This window comes from Pagrus pagrus, assembly GCF_965226575.1.
Source record: "Pagrus pagrus genome assembly, chromosome: 13".
NCBI lineage: Eukaryota > Metazoa > Chordata > Actinopteri > Spariformes > Sparidae > Pagrus > Pagrus pagrus.
Window position 1 is genome coordinate 12,246,717 of NC_140197.1, and position 21,451 is coordinate 12,268,167.

Genomic DNA, 21,451 nt, shown 5'->3' on the forward strand with positions numbered 1-21,451 from the left:
TTAAATATATGGGTAGAAAATCATCACAATCACCAATCAAAGCCAAGACAATCTGTACTTTGACCCAGTGTTAGTGCTATTTTTATATATATATAATATTTGTGTTATTTATCCAAACTAACTGGTTGTGAACTGTTGTTATCAACTCAATCTAATGTCCATGTCATAATGTGTCATTGTCTGTTGATAATATGTGTATTATTCACAGTTTTCATTGCACATTGTTTAACAAAACTAACAAAACCATTCTGTAAGTTTTAAGGTAAAACTTGAGCTTGTTGTGTCTGTGGGATAAGGATGCCTGTGAACATCTTATATCTTCAGTTTGATTTTTAGACATGCTGTCAGTATTTCTCTGTTTAAAAGCAAAGGGGAGGGACAATTTTTTTTGATTGAGGAGAAATTAAAGGTGCACTATGTAGTTTGAAAAAGGAAATTCAAACTCAGGTAACATTTACAATATTAATTTAAAAAACTCAGAAATATCAGTGAAATATCAGAAATATTGATGTTTTTCTATAACTTGGCTACTTAGAAAGGTCCTGAAGATATAAACAAAGTAAAAGAGTTGTGTTGTATTGTGATGACAGTTTGTTTATTCATTTAAAATCAGTCATAGCAGATTTTTCTCTTCTGATTATAACTCTCCTCCAAAACTACACAGTGCACCTTAAAAAAATAAATACAATTATTATTTTTATTAATACTGAACATCAATAATTATAACACAATTTCAATTAGTTGTCATAATTTTTTAACAGGATGGATAAATTGGTCAATAATATCTTTAGACAGGTACGAATACCTCTATAATACTAATACCAGAAACCAAATGACTTTTTAGTGTGTATGACAAACATTCTCCTGTGAAGAATCAGTGAGTACATTTATTTCAATGTGACAGCTTTGGGAGTGGTTAATGTTTGTTTTTATCAGCCTAATTTATTCCTGTTTATTTAATCTTGATCAGTTTTTGTCTTTTCTTCCTCTAGCATTATTCTTTTCTTATGTGCCATGTCTGGTTTTATTTCCTTTTGTAAAGTGCTATATAATCATAAAATATTATTTTTATACATTTAAATTATTGTACATAAATAACATGTGTGGGAAGTCTTCTCTTGCTGTATTTTGTTTTTTATTTTTGTACAGTTGACTTCATTTTAAAGAAGTTAGGAAACCAGTTACCTTAAGTCAAGCAGACTACTGGATTTAAGTTGTATGACTTAAACAGTTTTAACAACTTAAAGTCTACTTTATACGATCATTTTGAGGTAATTAGATTCCTCAATTTACTTTAAATAGAGTCACTTTGTGTATTGTACTTGATTTTGTACTTCGATTGCATAATTTTTCAATTTGGGCCAGCATCACCGGCCACCAAACTGTGTTTTGAGTAACAACACGCCAAGCAACTACATAAGAGCGCTCTCTTTATGACAGATATTGCTTCTTTTGTGTGTGAAGTGTCTTGACATACTTTAGGTATGATGTGTAACAGCTTAAGCTCTTGTGAAATGGAAAGTAGAGATGGAGAAACACTGATGAAACGCAGCATCTTGTGTGGTTTCTTACTGACATGGCTAAATATTGTAAATCTTCTGTGAGTTGAACGGATGTTGCTGGTTGTGTCGGAGTTAAATGTCAAACCGCACTCTAATACACACGCTCACACTCTCACACACACACCACCAGGACCACCTGACAGGACATGTAAACACTCACATATACAACTCAAGGCTCAGTCTCTCACACTCTCTCTCTCTCATGTCGGCTGACATGCCCACCCCTCAGCTCTTCTTCCACAACGACACAGGAAGTCAAAGGGTGACCCATTTCTACCAGAGGTTTTATTTTGTTTGGTCTCTGCACAGATGTCACTGAGTGCAACGGAAATATACTGCATGTAGAGACAAAAGCCGCAGCATTCATCAACAACCTCAATGATTTACATGAATCTACAAATAGCAGTCTGATAAATATGACATGAAATCAGTTATACCTGTACACACAATGCTTCACGGTGGATGGTTTACCAGGTGCAGTTACATTGTTGGATGGATGATCTGTTTCTGAAGTAATGATTAAAGGTTTTCTTTGAAATTACTTGTAAATTTGTCCAAACAAATGAGACTGACTGTCGAAAACATCGGTGGCAAACCAGCTGCCTTGCTTCTGACAGTAGATCAGTCCAGACTGAAATCAGCTCAATTAATGCTCGAAGGTTTCTGTTTGTTTGTCAGTTTCATACATACTTAAACATCAGCCTGGACTGAGTGAGCAACAACAGACATCACACAGGAAAACATCTCCTGAGTCAACTCTAAAGCAATGCTCGCATGCTCTTTGTTGCAGATAATTCATTAGTATTTACATCATCAAAAACACATTTTCTTTCAAAATCACAGATCTGCCTGCAGGAAGAACTTTTATCAAAAAAAAAAAGAAACTCTTTTCACCCTATAAATGATATTAGTTATATTAAAGAGCTTGTGCTACATTTGTCTTTGCAAGATTGAGGTTAGAGTAATAAAAAGCAAACTTCATTTTGTGTGTTTATGTTTTAAAGGCAGTGTCATTAAAGGGGCTCTGTGGAACAATTATAGCAATTTACATGTTTTAGTCACTTTTTTATTGGCCATATGTGAGCGCTTTGCGACGCGCTGTGAAACATGAGGCCTTCCCCGCCTTAAGCCTGCGGTTGATTTGTGTAAGTTGTTTAATGCTGCCTCTCTCTGCTCCGCTATCAGAGAGCAACAGCAGCTAATGTCAGTTTAGAAATGGAGGCAGCTAACAGCCACTGGTTTCCAGTACAACACAGAAGATCCACAGAGCCCCCTCAAGGGGTATTTCTCAACCTGGAAAATCAAGGAAACCGATTACCTCAAAGTAAAATAGACTAATTATTTCAAGTTGTTAAAATATTTTAGCTCGTACAGCTTAAATTGAATAGTTCACTTTACTTGGTTTTTCTGAGGTAAACGGTTTACTGACTTTTTTAAAAGTAAAGTCATCTATTAAACTTTACAGGGTACAGAGATCGATTATTTCTGTCATGCAACAAGATCCTTCGTTGTGTGACCAGAAACAGCTGTCATCGCTCTCGCCAAACTCCATCTGCAGAAACAGTCATTTTACCGCCGTTATAAACATTTCATTCTCCACTGCGAAAATCATCTCCAGGTTGAAAAATACCAAAGTGGCCTATTAATAACTGACAGTAGCATTTAGATTAAAGTCAACTTGCATGCCTTGCTTTGCAATGTTATTTCATATACAGAATATATTTGCACACTAATGCAAATAAAGCACACTGAAACATAAAAAATATAGTTTGGTAAGACATTCAAGAACGATGTATTGTACATTACATATGTATCAGTTAATAATGACTCAGCAGTCCAAGTCAGTATATCTGAAACTCTGTTTTCACATGTATATCTCTTACACCACTCTCATGGAGACAGATCCCTGCTACATAAATTGGTAAGTATGACGTGTTTTTTACAACTGATCACACGACTATGTGCTATGTGAAAGGGTTTGCTCGTTAGACCATCTAGCACAGAATTACAACTCGTTTTTTGCTCGTTATTTCAGCTTTTTGGTAGGCAACCTTGCTGTTTTGGTTTACTCTCACCGCTCTTGTTAACCTTGTTTTCAGCAGCAGCGCTGTATACTAGCTGTCCAGGAGCAAAACAGCTTGAAAAGGTTAGTGATTAGCTGTTAAGAGTAGTGAAGCATTTAGCAGCTATCATGACAGATATTTCCCTTTAGAGCTGGTGGAGACCAAAAACTGAGCTAGAAAGAAAATGTATGTTGTATCTTCACTTAATAGGTAGCCAGAAAGACGACTCAAAACAAACTGTAATGTGTTCACTGGAAAAGCTTACAGTAATAAGGGGATGATATGTCAGTCAGTTAATCAGTGAATAGTTAAAGTATTAAAGGAGACTTATTATGCTTTTTCTTTTGTTTCCTTTTCTTCAGTATGTCATATAGGCTGCTCCTCAAACGCATCGTCAGTAGGCTCGCCTTTAATTCTGTGACTTTGTGACATCACACTTAATCACAGTCACACATTTGTATAATGTATGCTTAGTGGCTACTTTGGCACATAATAATTGATTTAGCACAGCTGCTCTGTTGTTAGCCGTGCTTGCTCAGGCATATTGAGCGGACCAATCAGAGGAGACTATTTAGGAGGGGGGTCTTAAAGAGACAGGAGCTAAAACGGAGCATTTCAGACAGAGGGGGAACACAGAGCTGCAGCACTGGACAGGATGAGAAAACTGATGTGTTGTTTGAGCACCAAAGCATGTAAACCTATTCTAGTAGTAACCAAAACCTGAAAATTAGCATTATACGTCTCCTTTAAAAACATACAATTTGTAAAAATGCTATTTTTTTTGTTAAGTCAAAACTGAACAATACATTTATTCTCCGGAGATGCTAGCATCCACAGTCAGATTAGACTTAACAATCAGTCAGATTGCTTTTAAATTGTGTTTAAATATAGAAATGAGGCATTATCTAATTTGCATCAGACATCTGAACATTGGAAGAAGCCAGGATCAAATTTCTTGTTTCATTGTGTTGACATATCAGAGTAAAAGCTTTTCACTGAGGGAATTTTGGATGTCTCTCTTTATCAATTAATAAATCAGAAAATGCTGCCAACATCCATGAAAAATACATTTTTGCCATGTTTGAGGAATAAAATGTTCAGGCTATGAATGATACATGAACAAACCCCTCTGTGAAAACCAGATACTAGATAAGAAGTGCTGCTGAAGTGGAGATTTCTGGCTCAGAGAGTGAGAAAATCTCATTTTGAGAAAACCTTTATAGATATGTATTGTAAAACTCCACAGGTCTACATTTTTGGACAAAATGGTGAATCACCATGAAACCTCCCCACTAGTATCTGAACCAAAATAAACACCTCAATGTTTTGCATCATGTATTTGGTTTTTTTTTAAATGATGACACCTGTAGCGTCTCCACATACACCTAATATGATAGAAAGGGATTCTTCCAGATGCATTTTAAGTAGTTTTCAGATGGATTTATTGCTGAATGTTGTCTGCAGCTCTTTGAGCGTCAGATAGCCTGTTCTACAGGGCTCCACAGGCATGGACGTAGACCTACACATGGCACTGGCCAAAGGCCACGCCGCATAGCTACCACAGGCAGATGTCACAGGTGTATCTACCTGCTGACTACCAGAGGATTCCTGAATCAGACTGGGAGCATTAAGAGGGGGTGGAGTGGAGGCAGGGGGACACGTCTGGGGAGGAAGATGTAGAGGGAGGATGAGGAGAGGAGAGGTCTGGTGAACATCTGAAACCTCCTTCTCTTCTACACCCTCAACCATAAAACCTCCCTTATCCTCTTCATCTTCCTCCCCAATGCCAAAGCCAGAGTCAGGGCTCTGCGGCTCCCTCTTCAAGCTCTCATAGGTCGGACAGGAGGTGATGGAGGGGCACAGGGAGAGGTGGAGGGGGTGGCTGTTGTGCTGATTGTGGAAATCCTCCTTATAGGTGAAGTAGGCAGGATTTGGGTCAGTTCGAGCTGAGCCACCGGAGGAGCTGGACAGGAAGTAGCCCCTGTTAGAGAAGTTGGACAAGGAGGAGGAGTTGTCAGCGACGCCGCTGGTGTCTGAGCCGGCCGAGGGGTAGCACTTGAAGTGGAGCAGGGCGCAGGTGGAGCTGGAGGAGGGGGAGGTGGAGGGGGCCACGTCAGAGCCTTCACAGAACTCAACCGGGGAGATGTGGTCGCAAGGCTGGGCTGTGAAGAATGAGTCAGGAGCTGACAGAGGATTCAGCCATTTCTGGTGAAAAAGGAAGAGAGATTTAGAGTAGAAAAGATACCTGAAAAATGACGTGGGTGTTCTTAAATTCGTAGTAAGTGCGAGTGAATGTCAGAAAGTGCTACGTATATGAGTGTAAGTTTGAAATACAAGCAACAGACAAACCACACCGAGAGGCCTCTGATCTTTTGTGGTTTTAAAACTTATTTTTTTCTAATCTGGGACACTCAGCGGTTGCTCTGTTCTTTTTACTGGTAATTGCTGATGGCGGGTGAGTGACATCCCCTTCCTTCTTATTAACCTGAACTAGAGCTGCAAACAGAAAATAGGCAAGGAGGTCATGCAACAGCTAAATGAGACAGCAAAGACTCTACCTCCTATTGTATTCAACCTTCCTTCCTGTTAGACTGGGGAGGCTTGCAGGGGAGTTATGCCCATGAGCAGTATTTAATTTTCACCATGTTGTGGCACTCACTCACTCTCAAAAAAGTTTTTTTTTTTTTTTTTTAAATGGTCAAAATTGAAGCAGCAGACAGCCAAAACATCTGGATCCTACACTTCCCATAATGCAACATTAACATGCTCTCCCTCCCCCTTTCCTGCCTGGTAAACGCCCTCATCTTATAAACTAGATACCTGCTGTTTGCAATACAGGCTTCCTGTTATAAATTATTCTACAAGCACCAGCCAAGATCACCCTAATAACATCATGAACAAAGCCCCAGGAGACAATGAACAGCTGCTGAGCAGCACTCCTCAAGAACAGAAACTGACCTTTAGGTGTAAAATATGTGATCCAGTGTGATCGATGAGGATATTTACTCCCCTCTTAATAAATCAGCAGTGTAGAAATATTTGGGTTCTTGGAAAAAGATGAGTCAACAGACAGACTTGTTGCTAACTTGTTGTTGTGACAACGGCAACATCAGCTGCTCTGAGTGCAACCAAAATATGCGTGCTGGCTAATATTCAACTGTGATGTTCTGTTGGGAGACGCGCTGAGTTAGACAAACAATGAGCGAGAAAAAGTATGAATAATACATATAACTTGACACGATTGAAAGTAGCTGCATGTAATCTGATAAATTGCCTTCAGTGATGTCACTCAGTGGCTAAGTTGCATTGTGGGTTACGCAGGCACCAGGTTTTGAAAAGGAAGAAGAATGTGTGGAATAAAAAAGTTGGAGAACTTCTGGTTCTGCTGTATCACTTTTGACCATTTGTTTTTAAATTGTCCATAATGAGTCCAACAGTGTTACATGAGTGCAAGACCAGTATAGTTACAAGTTGCTTTGGAGACTACAAAGCCCACAAAACATTATGTAACTTAAAGTAAGATTTTAATGCAGAATTTGAAAAGTGTTTTTTTGAGTGGTACTGCGATAGTTTCTCCACCACTCAAACTTTTGTATAGGGTTACTGGGCCTACAGTATGCAGGATGAAGACTTGACACAGCAGAATGAGAATAAAACTGGTCCTAGTATTGAACCCTGGGGTACTCCAGTTGGGACAGGTTAGAAAAAAACAAACAAAAACATGTCGGCCAACCAGGTTTGCCAACCCAAAGTCACAGCCTATTGACTGGATTGTCATTACCGCCTTAATGTCCATGTAATGCAAACACTAGTTTAGCCCCACTGACTTTTTACCCAGAATCCTTTTCTTAAGTCAGAGAAAAAAAGTCAGTATTCAGAATTTAAGGTCAAAATGCTGCTCGATTAAAGTAAGAATTTGGAGGGAGAAAAAAAAGTCAGAACCCCCCAAAAATTTACAGTGGCCCTGATCCTCTTCTACAGAAAAGGTTTTGTGTCATTTGAAAAACAAAATAACAACAAAAAAAAACACTGATCAGGCAGTTTTGCTGTTGACAAAGGAAACATAATTACTTCTAATTCTGAGTTACTAGTTACCAGAAGTAACTGAATACTGATTTAACATTAATATTTATCCATCTGATAATAATAATCATAATAGAGCAACAGCATGAATAAAAAAGGCAAGCATACGTCAATGTTATGTTACTTCCGTGTATTAATAGTTTTTGGTGGTAACACCTGCAGTTTCTGACGCACATGTGCTTAAATGTTCTATGTGGAACGATGTTGTGGTAAAAAGGATTCATATGTGGTGAAAAGATTTATTTTTACCTTTAGATTTCCCCCGTGGACAGAGTGGAGAGTGTGGAAGTATTTTGAAGGGTTTGGTACTGGCTTCTTTTTGTGGAGCCTGAAATGGCAAAAGGGAACCATGAGATTAGACATAATGCATACACACACACACACACACACACACACACATACACAAAAAACAGCTTTATACTCACCCTTTGTTCACGCAACTCCTGTAAATGACCAGCATTACAATAAGGAAGATAACGAAGATGAATATCCCTCCCCACATTATCAGTTGTGTCGCATCCAGAAGCCACCCTGAAACACAGAACTGATGTTACACTGGGTAAAATACATCTACAAGTACAGTCAATATTTTCCCCTTAAAATGAGAACTGTTATCATGCTGATATCAAAAAGCCTGTGAGCTGTTTTTGTTGTCGCTCAAACAACCTGGAAATGCAAAGTGTTGTCACCTTTGTCCTGTGGTGCTTCCTCCTTGTTTCTTACGATCCAGGATGTTGTTGGACTCCAGTTGCTCCAGGAGCTGTCAGTCAACTTGATGGGGTAGACTCTCACCCTGACATGGCAGTGCCCATTTAGTTGCAGAGAAGGTATTTTTAGCGTTGATTTTTGCATGGACAGATGTTGGGCCTCCTGATGACAGATGAAAATTTGGCAGGAAATCAAAATTAGGGTGTATCTCCAAAGTATATATAAACATGGCACATCAAGGACGAACTTTAGTGGAAGGGAAAACAACATATGTAAAACTATGAGAAGCCACCCGCGATGAAAATATACAACAGACCGTACTTTGGATGGCACTATCGGTCAGTCCACTACTTTGGTCCAGGCTGAAATATCTCAACAACTTTTGAATGGACTGCCAAGAAATGTATATACCGACATTCATGGGTTCCAAGATGATAAAGCCCTCTGACCTTAGCAATCTCCTGAGGTCCTATCTGGTGCCACCGTGAGGTTCACATTCGTAGTTTTGAATGACATGTCTCAATAATTATTAAAAGGATTGCCCTCATTTAGTAAGCACATTCATGAGTTGTAACACCTATTTTTTTGGCAATGTGAAAACTATTGGTTCAATCTGAAATTGAAGTCACATTAAATGATCAACCCACTGAGAATTATCACCTAAATCTGCCACTCCACTCCATATTGGTTATTTCAGCTCATTGAGTAGCTGTCTGGCCAGCAACTACAATGTTTTCTGCCCGGCAGCTGGCTGTTTTCAGCTAAAAAAACATAAAAACCAACTGTACACTACCTGCTCAACACCAAACGGCAGACAGACTCAGTTAGCGTGTGAATATAGTGGAGAAGTTAGCAGCTAGAGGCCAAAATATTTTCTTGCGAGTTGGTAGAGACCAAAAACAGAGCTTAAAGAGAGAGAATATTGGACTTATGTTCGCCGTTATGGCCCAAAATAAGACAGAATGGCGATGGTACTGCGTAACAGCTGGATGTGCAAGTGTAGCAACAAAAGGTAACTGTATTCCAGTAAAGTTACAGAAAAAATGATGTAATTAGATTACAGATTACATTCAGTAACAAAGCATGCTTACACTCTGAACCAAGAGAACTAAGATAGTGAACTTATACCTAATAAACATAAGCATGTTAGCATTTTCATTGTGAGCATGCTAGCTTGTATGTGTAAAATATCAGTTATATTTTCAAAAAATGTCCATTCATGCATGTACAGTATGTCCAAAGGCACTCACCTGCCATGTTTGTCCATTCTGTCTGATCTGAACTTCGAACTTAACTTCCTCTTTGATGAAGAACGAGACATGACTGCCTGCACTCCATGATATCCAGGTGTCACTGGCATTGCTGTACACAGTGGGAGCACCTGGAGGATTCATTTTGACTGTATACACATACACACACACACACACACACACACACACACACACACACACACACACACATTTGTCATAATGTGTTTCGGATGGCCTCCTGAACATGTTATTCTCGGGTAGAGCAGAATTCTGTCTGAACTTTTTTAACATTCTCTTGAAACAACTGTGAAATGATGTCAAATGTTCTTTCATAACAGATTTGTAAATAACTTTTCAAGCAAAAGTTGACTGAGGAAGTAAAATCCACTCACCGTGATCGCATAGTTCATAGTTTGTGATGTTCTCCACCAACGTGCCATCACACTCCATTTTGATGTAGGGCAGGGCTTTGAAACAGTTGAACTGGTGGGACATTAACATTATCACTTAAACAGTGACGACAGACATTGTACGGGTAGAGCAACAAGAAGACGTGGCATTTAGCTTTGGATTGAGACTGTTGATTATTGTTGTGTTCATTTTTTATTTGAAGGGGCAATATGTAAGAATTTTGGTTGAAAGCATTTACTAAAACTGTCAGCATAATGTGAAGAAACGTTTTTTGATATTATGATGTCCATGTATTGGGATGAAGAGATAACTAATGAAGTTAGCGTGCTAACCAGGTAGCAACAGTGCCTCCAACATCCTTAAACACCAACACTGTCCCAGTACTCCGATCTCAGTCCCCAGTCCGAACTAATAGATGAACGGCTAATCGAGCTTGCTAGCTAATGTCAGCTGCCGTTAGCGGGTGATATGCTGTTGCTTGTTCGTTTTGAGTATACATTTGAAAGCTGGACAATTCTTACATATTGCACCTTTAAGTATACACGTTTTGCATTTTTTCTTTGCTGAGATGAGATGTTTACATCTCCTTTTTCATGATATTGTCGGTGACTTACTATTTTGTCAAAGACAAAACTGCAGTCTGGAGGAGAGTTTCCATGTTGTTCCAGCTTGCAAGATCGACTGAGAAAAAAAAGTGCAAAAATGATCATTAAGTTCTGCAGATTTGACCAACTGACGAGGCTGCTGTCCATCATGTTTTCACCTCCAAAGCCAAAAATAAAAAACAAAGGACAAGGGAGAAAAGATTTCCCATCCATAATATTTTAGCAAGCAGAAATGAGTGTAGTATCTATAAAACCTTACATCACTTCGGTGGGAATTTTCTTGTTGCCTATATGAAGCCTAGTTTTCCTCGCACCAGTGATCGAACAGTTCGCACCAGGAGGCACTGGAGCTCCGTTCCATGTACAGCTGACGGTTCTGACAAAGTCATTTACACAGGAGAGTCCTTGAGTGACAGAGACAAAACAACAGAGAAGAAGAGAGAGATGATGGTGCCTGTATTTATCAGTGGACTTGTCCTTCAGCGAACCAGTTATCTCTCGACGTACTGGAGTCGCAACCGCAACCCTTGTGAAAAAGTTTAAACTCAGAATTTTGATATTTACAATATTAATGAGGTAATAATACAAACTCAGAAATTCTTATTGTTTCCCATAAGTGAATAAACAAGCTGTTCTCAGAGGACAATAAGGTCCCAGAACACAGTTTGAAGCTAGAAAGGTGGCAGGGTCTGCCACATATAAACAAAGTGAAACAGTATGAAACTGAATTGTCCTTCAAGGTCAGTTTGTTTATTCAGTTTATTCAGTCACAAATTAGTTTGTTTAGGCATAAAAAAATCAGTCAATGAAGATCTTTCTCTTCTGATTAAAATCTCTTCCCCAAAACTACATAGTGCACCTTTAAAATGTCATCATTCATAAATATATGTTATGACTTGCAAAAAACAGTATTCACTTAAAAAAAACCCAGAAAACTCATTAATTATTGTTTTCTATCCTTTGTGCCTAAAGGTAAGTCACTGTTTTTATTATCAACATACTCAAATATACCTTGTGAGCCTTTGTGAGAGTGGGCTTCATCCACTGAAAACAGGACCACCAGGACGCACAAGGACCACAGGATCTCCATGGCCATGGCAATATGACTGTGAACAGAGAGGATCAATACATACTGTGCAGTAGAACAAGACTCTGAATCAGTAGGCTAGTGTGAAAATCATGAGCACATTCAGCAGAGAAAAAAAAAGGTGTATTCATGTATAACCCAGAAGTAAAGTAGGAGAACATGTGTTAAAAACCTAAAACATTTCCCCCTCACAGACAAAGTGCTGGTTATGACCACATAGTTACCCAAACAAGTTTCTACCTCTGTATGAAAATGTTTCTGAAACCTGGACGTCGAAACTGCGTCAGCCAATCATCATGAGCACTGTGCTGTATGCTTTTGAGAGTAAGAAATCAATTCGGATCCACACTGAGCGAAACACTCATCCTGAGAGAAGGCGGCAACGATCAGAGCTACATGTGAAACTTGACTGAAAACACTGACACCTGTGCTGCTGCTGCACCACAGAGAACATATGAAGTGTGCTGCTAAGGACTGATTATTATTAAGCATTGAGGTTTCATGTGGATGACTTCAGCTAAAAAACAGTCTGAAAAAAACCCCCTCTCTATATATAAATATAAATATCAAGGATCAGATTTTAATCTTCTGACTCGTATATCTGCCAGATGAAGTCACACTATTTGTGATCAGTTTGAGTCATCCGGTGTTGGCGGTTTTTCCATCAAAGCCCGGTTTGTGTAGGACTATGATGAAAAGAGCAGACGTGGCACAGCACTTGATATGCATATCATGACACGATGTACAAGGGAAACAAAACCGCCTGTTCTGAATAATAACAGCAAGTAAGGACACCTACATAATATCCTCTTATTTGTTGAAAAACAGCCGCAAGAGCGAGAAAGACACTGTAAAAGTTGTCTCTCGGCTAAATCAGGCACATTTAGATTTTTAAAAAACGTTGATTAAAGGGGCACTATGTAGTTTAGGAGAATTAATTTTAATATTTACAGTATTAATGAGGTAACAATACATTATTTTTTCCATAAGTGAATAAACAAGCTGTTCTCAGAGGAAAATAAGGTCCCCAGAACACTTTTTAAAGCTAGAAAGGTGGCAGGGTCCGCCACATCTAAACAAAGTGAAACAGTATGAAACTGTGTTGTCCTTTAAGGTCAGTTTGTTTATCGAGTTTATTCAGTCATGAAAACAAAGAGAGTTTGTTTATTTAGTTAGTTTAGGCAGAAAAAAATGAGGATTCTCTTTCTTGAATTTCTTCCCCAAAACTACATAGTGCTCCTTTAATGGACATTGTCCCTTTCAAATAAAATAAAATAAAATGAAATAAAATGAAATAAAATGAAATAAAGTAAAATAAAATAAATAATGCCATGTACTTATTTTTTAACAAACTGATACCGTACCTCCTGAGCGTTGGTCAGTAAGTGTCGCGGGGGGTCCCTGAGAGGAAACTCATCGTCGTCCCCTCTTCTGGACTGACGAGTTCAGAAGATTTCCTTTTCTTCTTTCTTTCTCACTCTCTTTCTCTCTGATGCAATCTCTCTCTCTCTGTGTCTCTCTCTCTGTCGTTCTGTCACTCATCCCTCCGTCTCCTCACTCTTGCCCCTCTCTCGTCTTCTTTAAAGTGCCCAGTGACATTTTCCACTTGCAACCACAGCCTGAGTCTGAGGCTTACAGGAAGCCTCATGGTGCAGTGTGTGTGACAGAGAGAGAGAGAGAGAGAGAGAGAGAGAGAGAGAGAGAGAGGGGACGGGCCGCGGTGGGGAGGAGGAAGAGGTGAGGGTTGTTGTAGAGCAGAGCACCTCCTCCTCCTCCTCCTCCTCCACCCCCTCCTCCTCCCACTACCTGGACCTCATCATAGCTTTTTTAAAGATAATTGCACTGAAAACAAGAAATACAAAAAGGCACACCGCATCCGGTTTCAATCACAACGTAAAGTGGGTGGTATGAAGAAAGTAACCTGCGCGTCCTCCTATGAAGTGGTTTGTGTCAATGAAACTCAGCTTAAAATGACGATTCGGAGGATAAAGAGGCTAAAGCATCCAGATTTAGAACCATGGGGGTTATTTAAGATGCAAACACACACACACACACACGAGTTGTACAGCGTCAAAACCGCTGCAGTTACAGCCGCAACCGCTGCAGACACATATAGACTGTGTACTACTCCAGTGTGCTTCTATACAGTGAGTGAGGAAAGGAGGTTGACTGTTAAAGCAGCAGCTTTCTTTTCTACTCAAAGGTCACCGTACAGCTTTTCTGTAAGCCACAAGCCTCATGGGGTCTTCTCTGATTGGTAGTCGGCCTGTCCACTGCTGTTATCGCACATCGTCTCAAATGTGAGACACCAGGCCATGAGAAGAGACTTATGCAAGGGGATTTCTAAAAAAACACAGTAGAAGAGCAGTGGGCGACTCGCCAAGTGGCAGACGAAGGATATTTGATGGACAGGTGCGATGAAGCCCATTAGATTGAATGCAGGTTTAAGGCACTTCCACGTAGGCTTCACTTTACAGACCAGGTCCAAACAAAAGATCAATAACTCAGTGGAGCTTTTGCAAAATCCAATAAAACCCCGATCATTTTTGTATCCTACTTTATCATCAACAACGCGATGAAAGGAAAAGAGAGAGCAGACATACATTCAAACCCAATCACACTCAAGCCTGCTTGTCAAATGTCAGAGTGTGAGTGCGGTAAACACAATAGTTAAGATCAGTGTTCATCGCAGTCCTAAAGTTCAATGAAGGGCTATTGTGCAACACTCATCCACGCTGTGCACAGACCTACAGACCGCGAAGCATCCACGCACACGACGGCAGCTGTTGCAACACATTATTTTTGAACTCAGCAGGTTTGGGTGCTTGAGTGGGTTCAGGCCCGCAGTAGGCCAGAGGGTGATCTGATGTGCTCCCCCCCCACTAGTTCCTGCAGTTATATAGGTGTCAGCATCAGCGAGCAGAGGTTAGAGGAGAGACGAGGGCATGTGGAAGGCTGAAGTGTTCAGAGGAGGTGCAGCAGCATGCAGCTCTCGCCGAAAGGTCAAAGTCCGCCGTGCCTGAGGCGGGAAGCTGGTGAGCAGACCATGGTGATGTTTGTGCTCGGAAGGCAACAAGAAAAACAGTCTCCATCAACAGACCACAGAGGCAGGGAGGGGGTTTCTCAGTGGGGAGGAGGTGAGAACAGTAACAAGGGAGGACACACTCATGCTGCAAAACCTGTGGCTCTATATAAGAAAACACATGATGCAAGTGATTGGCAGAGGTGTCACACTCACTGATAAACAAACAGCTGAAGGAGAGCTCTGACAAATAACTGACACTACAGCTTCGTTCTAATTAACACCGTTTAATGACTCATCTAATGCAGAAGTCAGACACTGAAATATGTACAATTCCTGTAAGCAGGGGCCAGAGTTGACTAAGCTCAATATCCTGTGGTGTGAAGGGCAGCATACGAACCTTCTACCATATGATTCACATACATTACTTTAACACACTTCGCTCAAGACCCAGTGTGTGTCCTCAGCCATGAAGCAGCTCTGTGAGGCTGTTCCTGTGGTTGCACAGCGGTGTTTTGATCTAAATGCAAATGTCATCAGGGTAACAACAGTCAGTGTGAGTGCTAAAATGCTGATGTTTATCAGGTTTGTTTACCACGCTGACCATTTTACTTTTGGCTTGATGGCGTGCTAACAGTTGGTAGGTAAACATTAGGCAGGCGGCTAAAAATGCATACATTATATGTGTAAATTGTCATATTTTTACATGTACCTTACACAGAGGTGGAATGTAATTATGTGCATTTACTCATCTATTGTGCTTAAGTGCAGTACAGTCTTAAGGTACGTGTACTTTTTACTCCACTACATTCATCTGACAGCTTTAGTTACTAGTTACTTTAAAAATTCCAATTATCAAAACTAAATACAACCAACTTATAAATGATGATGTAATATTATACAAAGTCTCTTGGCAGACCAGGAAGTAGCTACATTTAGCTCCACCAGAGCAACAAACAGGAGGATCTCTGTGCATTAAGGAGCAGACAGGACCGCCTCTTGATTGGATAAAGTGGGCAGGGATACCAGAACATTCCTTTTCACATGGGTTACTGATCATACAATCTGTAACAGTGGTTACTGTTGGACTATAGAGCTATGTGATACTTATTTTAATAAAAATATACAACTTGCAGCAGCTTTAAAGGGACAATATGTGGAAAAGTCTTGTTGTAAAGTCAACAGAAGATAAATAAATAGTAATAAATTGTGACATTATGACGCTTCTGTATTATGTTGCAGATATATCTACTGAAGTTAGCATGCTAGCCAGCTAGCCCGCTAACATATGCTGCTTTCTAGTCTAAAGCTCCCATGCTGGCCGTGTAAATATTTCCCTTGTCCCCCGAGCTCCCATTCCAAACCTCTAGCTGCACGGCTATCTGAGCTAACTAGCTAACGGCAGCTACAATTAGCAGCGTATAGCAGTTACTGTGATGATATGCTGCCATGCATTTTGATGCAAATATTTTTGGACTTTTCCTGAAGAGAAATATAGGCTTAAGGACTTTTACCTGCTAGAGAGTATTTCTACGTTGTGTTTTTGATACTTTTACTTCAGCACAAGATCTGAGTAAATCTTCCACAAGTGGCCTCACATAAACATCTTGACATCTGATGGACCTAAAACATGTGAAGGCCAACAATATGATTGGATTCTGTACAAGAGTGAGAATATTATAGTTTTAAAGGTCTAGTTGGCTCCATGTGGCACCTCCATGCTTCTATACTAGCCCAGAACAGGCAAACCAAACTTGCTTGGGCGTTTTTTTCGTCAACTTTTTTTGTGGTTTCCGTAGCAGTAGGAAAGTTCAGTTCAGTTCAGTTGGCCGCCATGATGCCACTAAATCCCACACATTGGACCTTTAAGAAGTGCAGGATGAACGTTTTCAGCTGCACACTCCCACAAAGAAATGCAGCAATGTAGATGAGCGCTGACCGAACACCTCGGCTGGTGTTTATTTGGACCGTTAATTGTGCATTGTTAAATCATTGTGTGCATTTTAAACAGTTGATGCAATGTCCTTCAAGTGTGCGGAAACTCTTTATATATAGGTGTGACTTGGTAGGAGAAGCAGCAGGTAGTGACAAAAAGCTAGTTTCAGTGGTTTCTTTTGAAACCACCTACATTCTGCTGCCTTTACACATCACACAGAGACACAAATAACCCCTTCAGCTGCTGGTAACATTCAGCGGTTAACTTCCTTTAGTTTTAGATTGAGTAACAACGTTTTACGTGCAGTAACCATCTTGAGGTACTTTGAGTCTTTCATTTTATGTGCCTTTTATTAGACTACATTAAAGGAGAAGAAAAGGCTTATTTATGAATATCACATTATCATTTCTTCCGTCTCACATTGTAAAGTGTAAACATATCAATGCACACACCGTGTTGTTGCTAGCATGCCTCAACACCTAACTGATTAAACTGGTTTAGCTCAAACCGACATGATATCACAGATATCTTTTATCTGACCAATAATCTTCTCAGTGGTATTTCATCTGTAACCTTCATCTTAGTTGTTTATTATGAAGCAGCAAGCTTACAACATGTATGGTTGTCAATCACCTTTTATTTTTGCATTTCCAAAGTAACCCAGAGGTGTGAATCACAAGGGCGGCGTGTGTGTGTGTGTTCGTGTTGTGTTGTGGTCTCAAGGTGAGAAGCAGGACATCATTTCGCGCTGCCCTTTTTTTCCATTTCTGTCAGTAACTTGTTCAGTTTCTGGTTCATGATGTTTCTTTCTGTCCACTGGACTGCAGACAGGCCACAGAAAGGGTTGATGTGAAAAATATCAAAAATACAAATGATGACACTCAGACCAATATGAGAGAGGACAGAGGAACAGGACATACCCATTTCATCGGTCTTGTGGCCGTACCAGCGCTGGGGGTCGGCAGGGCAGGCAGTCAGAGGGTGGCTGATGTAGGAGTCCCTGGTGAGGGACCTCCATGGTGAAGGGGCCCCTGTAGAGACAGAGGGTTCAGTGGGCTGAAATCATGTGGGAGAAAAGTGTGACAAATTAAATAAAATGTAATAAGACTAAGAAGCTACAGCCATGCTGGTGACTCTGTGGGTCTGCACAGCAAACTGTGTTAGCATGCTAACATGCTGATGTTAGCAGGTATAACATTTACCATGCTCACCATCTTAGTTTGACATGTGAGCCTGTTAACATTGACTTAATTAATTAGCTCTGAACACAATGTTTGCCGAGGCTGATGGGGATGTGATGATCTTTTAAGCATTTATTACAAAACCAAAGAATTTTCAAGGTTCAGTTGTGTGCACACTTGCCAAAGAGACATCATTTTTTTCATGGTCAGCCTTGGTTAGGATGCAACATGTAATGTTTTTAGTCGAAAACATAAGAAAACTAAAAAAAAAACTTAAAATAACAACCTAATTTGAAGAAATAAAAGTTTTGACGCTACCTACAGCACCTCCCGGCCCAATATTCCTCAGCTAGTGGCGTAAATACCAACACTTCCCTCGATCTCCCAGTCTGGACCAGTAGATGTACAGCCAATCGAGCTTACTAGCTAGCGGCAGCTATAGTTAGCAGTTACTCTGGTTATATGTCGCTGCTTGTTTGTCCTGAGCACAAACTCAAATAGCTGGACAATTCTGACATATTGCACCTTTAATTCCTGTAGTTCAGAAAGTGGAAATTTTGACCTCAGGCTTGGACTTGAATGCAACATATGTTCCCACAAATGTGCTCTCCTAGGGTTCTTTGTTCCCAGAGTCCTACTGTATGTTCCTCAGCTCTAGGATTAGGGTTATTTGAACTGAGGGACCTAAACGTGTGTTAACATTGTATTGGGGAACTTAGACCCTGGGATGATAGCACCCTGGGAACAGAGGACCTTGGGAACTTATTTTTTTTGTTCTTTTATTCAATTTAATTTCACAATTTTATGCCATTTACTGTGTTCTTTGTTATAATACCACACACAAATGTCAACTGGCTAAAACAATATAAAACATAACTTCCACAGTTTTTCATTATTTATATTATGTACATGCACTCAGATATTCAAAGGCAAAAAAATCTCAGGCCTTCGCGGACTCTCAAGTGCACTCTCTATCCGTCTTCCTTGCTGGTTGAGAGGCCATTCCAATGAGGATCCTTCAGCTTCTGCTCCGCTTGACTTAACAGCGTTTTCATTCTTTTACAGGTTTGTATTCGTTTTGTAAGCATCGTGAGATAAAATGACTTAAAGTGATGGTATGATATTCTAACGGATCGAGAGCCAAAACAAACACGCAGCAACAGGTTTTGTTATTTTTACTGTGGAGCCTTTTATCTCATACTAAGCATTTTTTCTGGGCGGTAGATGACATGCTGGTGTTGAATGTGCATGAAGCTCACTTTTCACTTCCAGCTGGATTCATAAAAACAGTCTTAACAGTAAACCCGTGTCTGCACTGCAAGTGTCACACTAGCGTGACGACAGTGTTCGTGTGACACTGGCGCGACTGAAGATGCAGTGTGCAGTTTTCCTTTGACGTGCGTCTTCCTGATCTATTTATCCATGAACACTGAAACATGACCTGAGGGACCCAAATGTGTGTTTACATTGTATTGGGGATCTTAGGACCCTGGGATGATAGCACCCTGGGAACAGAGGACCTTGGGAACGTATGACGCAGGGAACATAGATACACTTCCAGTCAGGGTGTCACACAGCGGTGTGTGTAGCAGTGCACATGGCTGAATTATTCAGCAGGATAAGACAGATTGTGTTTCAACTATGCAGGATTCCCTTGATTTACTATCAGTGTTGTCCATGTGGCCACTGCCTGTAAAACAATGTTTATGTCACGTTAGCTTAAAAACTACGGAAGCCCTAAAGGGCCATGCATTCAAACATTTTATTTCCTCTGCTTTCCTGTGATAACGAGTTCATTTCATGTGTTTTCTCGAGATCTCCAGTTATTGTCTCGAAACAACAACTGCTGTTTTCCCGAGATAATGGGATAATTTTCTCGAGATAACGAAACTTTGTTTTCCCGAGATAACGATATAATTAATTTGAGATCTTGAGAAAACAAAACGATAGTGTAGTATATTAAAATCATTGCAGGAAACATCATTCAGTGTAGCAATGTCAGAGGAGCTGGAGCATATCGATCACCGCGTCACATATCTTTTCAATCAAGGCCTGACACAGGCTGAAATAGCATTATGCCTTGCTATTACAGATAATATACACATTAGTGTGCGTAATCTAAAAAGACAGTTAGCAAGGCTTCAGCTATATCGGCAGCACAATCTAAGTGAGCCTGATGTCGTCGTTCACGACATAGCTGACCAGCTACGAGGTCCCGGGCATCTCCATAATCTCAGGCCTATCATATCAAAGTCATTATCTTGAGATCTCGAATTAATTATATCGTTATCTCGGGAAAACAAATTTTTGTTATCTCGAGATCTCGAGAAAATTCTCCCGTTATCTCGGGAAAACGGCAGTCGTTATTTCGAGATAATAACTCGAGATCTCGAGAAAACAAATGAAATTAACTCGTTATCACGGGAAAACGGAGGAAATAAAATGTATGAATGCATGGCCCTTTAGGGCTTCCGTAAAAAACAATATGACAGCAGTGTATTGAATTATAACTGGTTTTCAATATCACAGAAGCTATGGTCTGGACATTTCTTCCTAAACAAGTATAAACCTGCACACTCCCTTCTTCCTGCACATGATCTTACTACAACTACAAGAAATAAAATAAAGTTTGAATTTACCAGTGTACATTAAGACTGGACTTTGATGTACAAACCTGGAAATATGTTGGTGCGAAGACAGTGGCCCAAGCTGTTGTACGACAAGGCTGATTCAGGATCAACATAGTGCGGCAGCGACAGGGGCAGCACCTGAGGGCTTTCTACTGCCCTCACCTAAAGAACACAATGTTCAGAGGAAACCATAACCAGCAGCAGAAACACATTGTTAACACGCAGCAGCAGAAAAACAACCAAAAAAAAAAAAGGAACAGAAAAAAAACGTAGCTTTGTCACCTGCGTCTTTGCTGGTTGCGCGTCTTTTTGTCCAATTGAGGTCATACTGAGATAATAACCCGCATGAGAGTTGCGCCAAAACAAAAGGTGTTACATTTCCTAAGAATGTGATGCAAGACACCCGAGAGCATTACATCAGGTCTCACCTCTGGACAAGAAGAAAGAGGAAGGACAAAAACTGACATGATAGAAATTTTTAAAAAATAAAAGCTGTGAAGGGCGCACATACACCAATTTGTTATTTTATTCAGTGCCGTACTTGTATCGCTCGAATGACCACAGCGAACGCAGGAATGAAGCAAATATTTGGGAAAAAAATGTTTTTTAGATCAGTTTTTAAATCTCCTTAAAGTCACATACACAAAAAGCTTCTTCTGATACTCTACAGTGAAACTGAAAAGCAGAGGGTTTGTAAATGGTCACCTTCACACTGCACTTTTAAAGCTGCTCTGATAGATATTTCACATTAACAACGTATCAAATGAGAGTTTGCCACATAGGGGATCTGCCCATGAGGCAGAAACACAGAAATGAATATGTCATTAAGAACCTGCCAGACCTGTGAACAACTTAAAGGACAGAGACTTTATTCAGGCATTGTCAAATATTACAAATATAGGGATTAAAAAAC

The 21,451-nt window shown here is 40.1% G+C and overlaps 2 protein-coding genes across 2 annotated transcripts; both read right to left on the reverse strand.

Annotated features, from left to right (window-relative positions):
• Positions 1-1,825: 1,825 nt before the first annotated feature.
• il2rb (interleukin 2 receptor, beta) lies at positions 1,826-13,375 on the reverse strand. The gene is made up of 10 exons (XM_084370738.1): positions 13,134-13,375; positions 11,694-11,788; positions 10,942-11,086; positions 10,692-10,758; positions 10,059-10,149; positions 9,667-9,815; positions 8,398-8,578; positions 8,134-8,239; positions 7,958-8,036; positions 1,826-5,830 (listed from the first exon to the last, which is right to left on the reverse strand). The coding sequence occupies exons 2-10, from the start codon at positions 11,776-11,778 to the stop codon at positions 5,057-5,059; spliced, it is 1,677 nt and encodes a 558-aa protein (XP_084226864.1). The 5' UTR covers positions 11,779-11,788; positions 13,134-13,375; the 3' UTR covers positions 1,826-5,056.
• A 4,069-nt stretch (positions 13,376-17,444) lies between these two features.
• cimip4 (ciliary microtubule inner protein 4) lies at positions 17,445-20,865 on the reverse strand (the record flags this gene model as incomplete). The annotated part of the gene is made up of 4 exons (XM_084372143.1): positions 17,445-17,548; positions 17,648-17,758; positions 20,583-20,700; positions 20,821-20,865. The coding sequence occupies 4 exons, from the start codon at positions 20,863-20,865 to the stop codon at positions 17,466-17,468; spliced, it is 357 nt and encodes a 118-aa protein (XP_084228269.1). The 3' UTR covers positions 17,445-17,465.
• Positions 20,866-21,451: the final 586 nt, after the last annotated feature.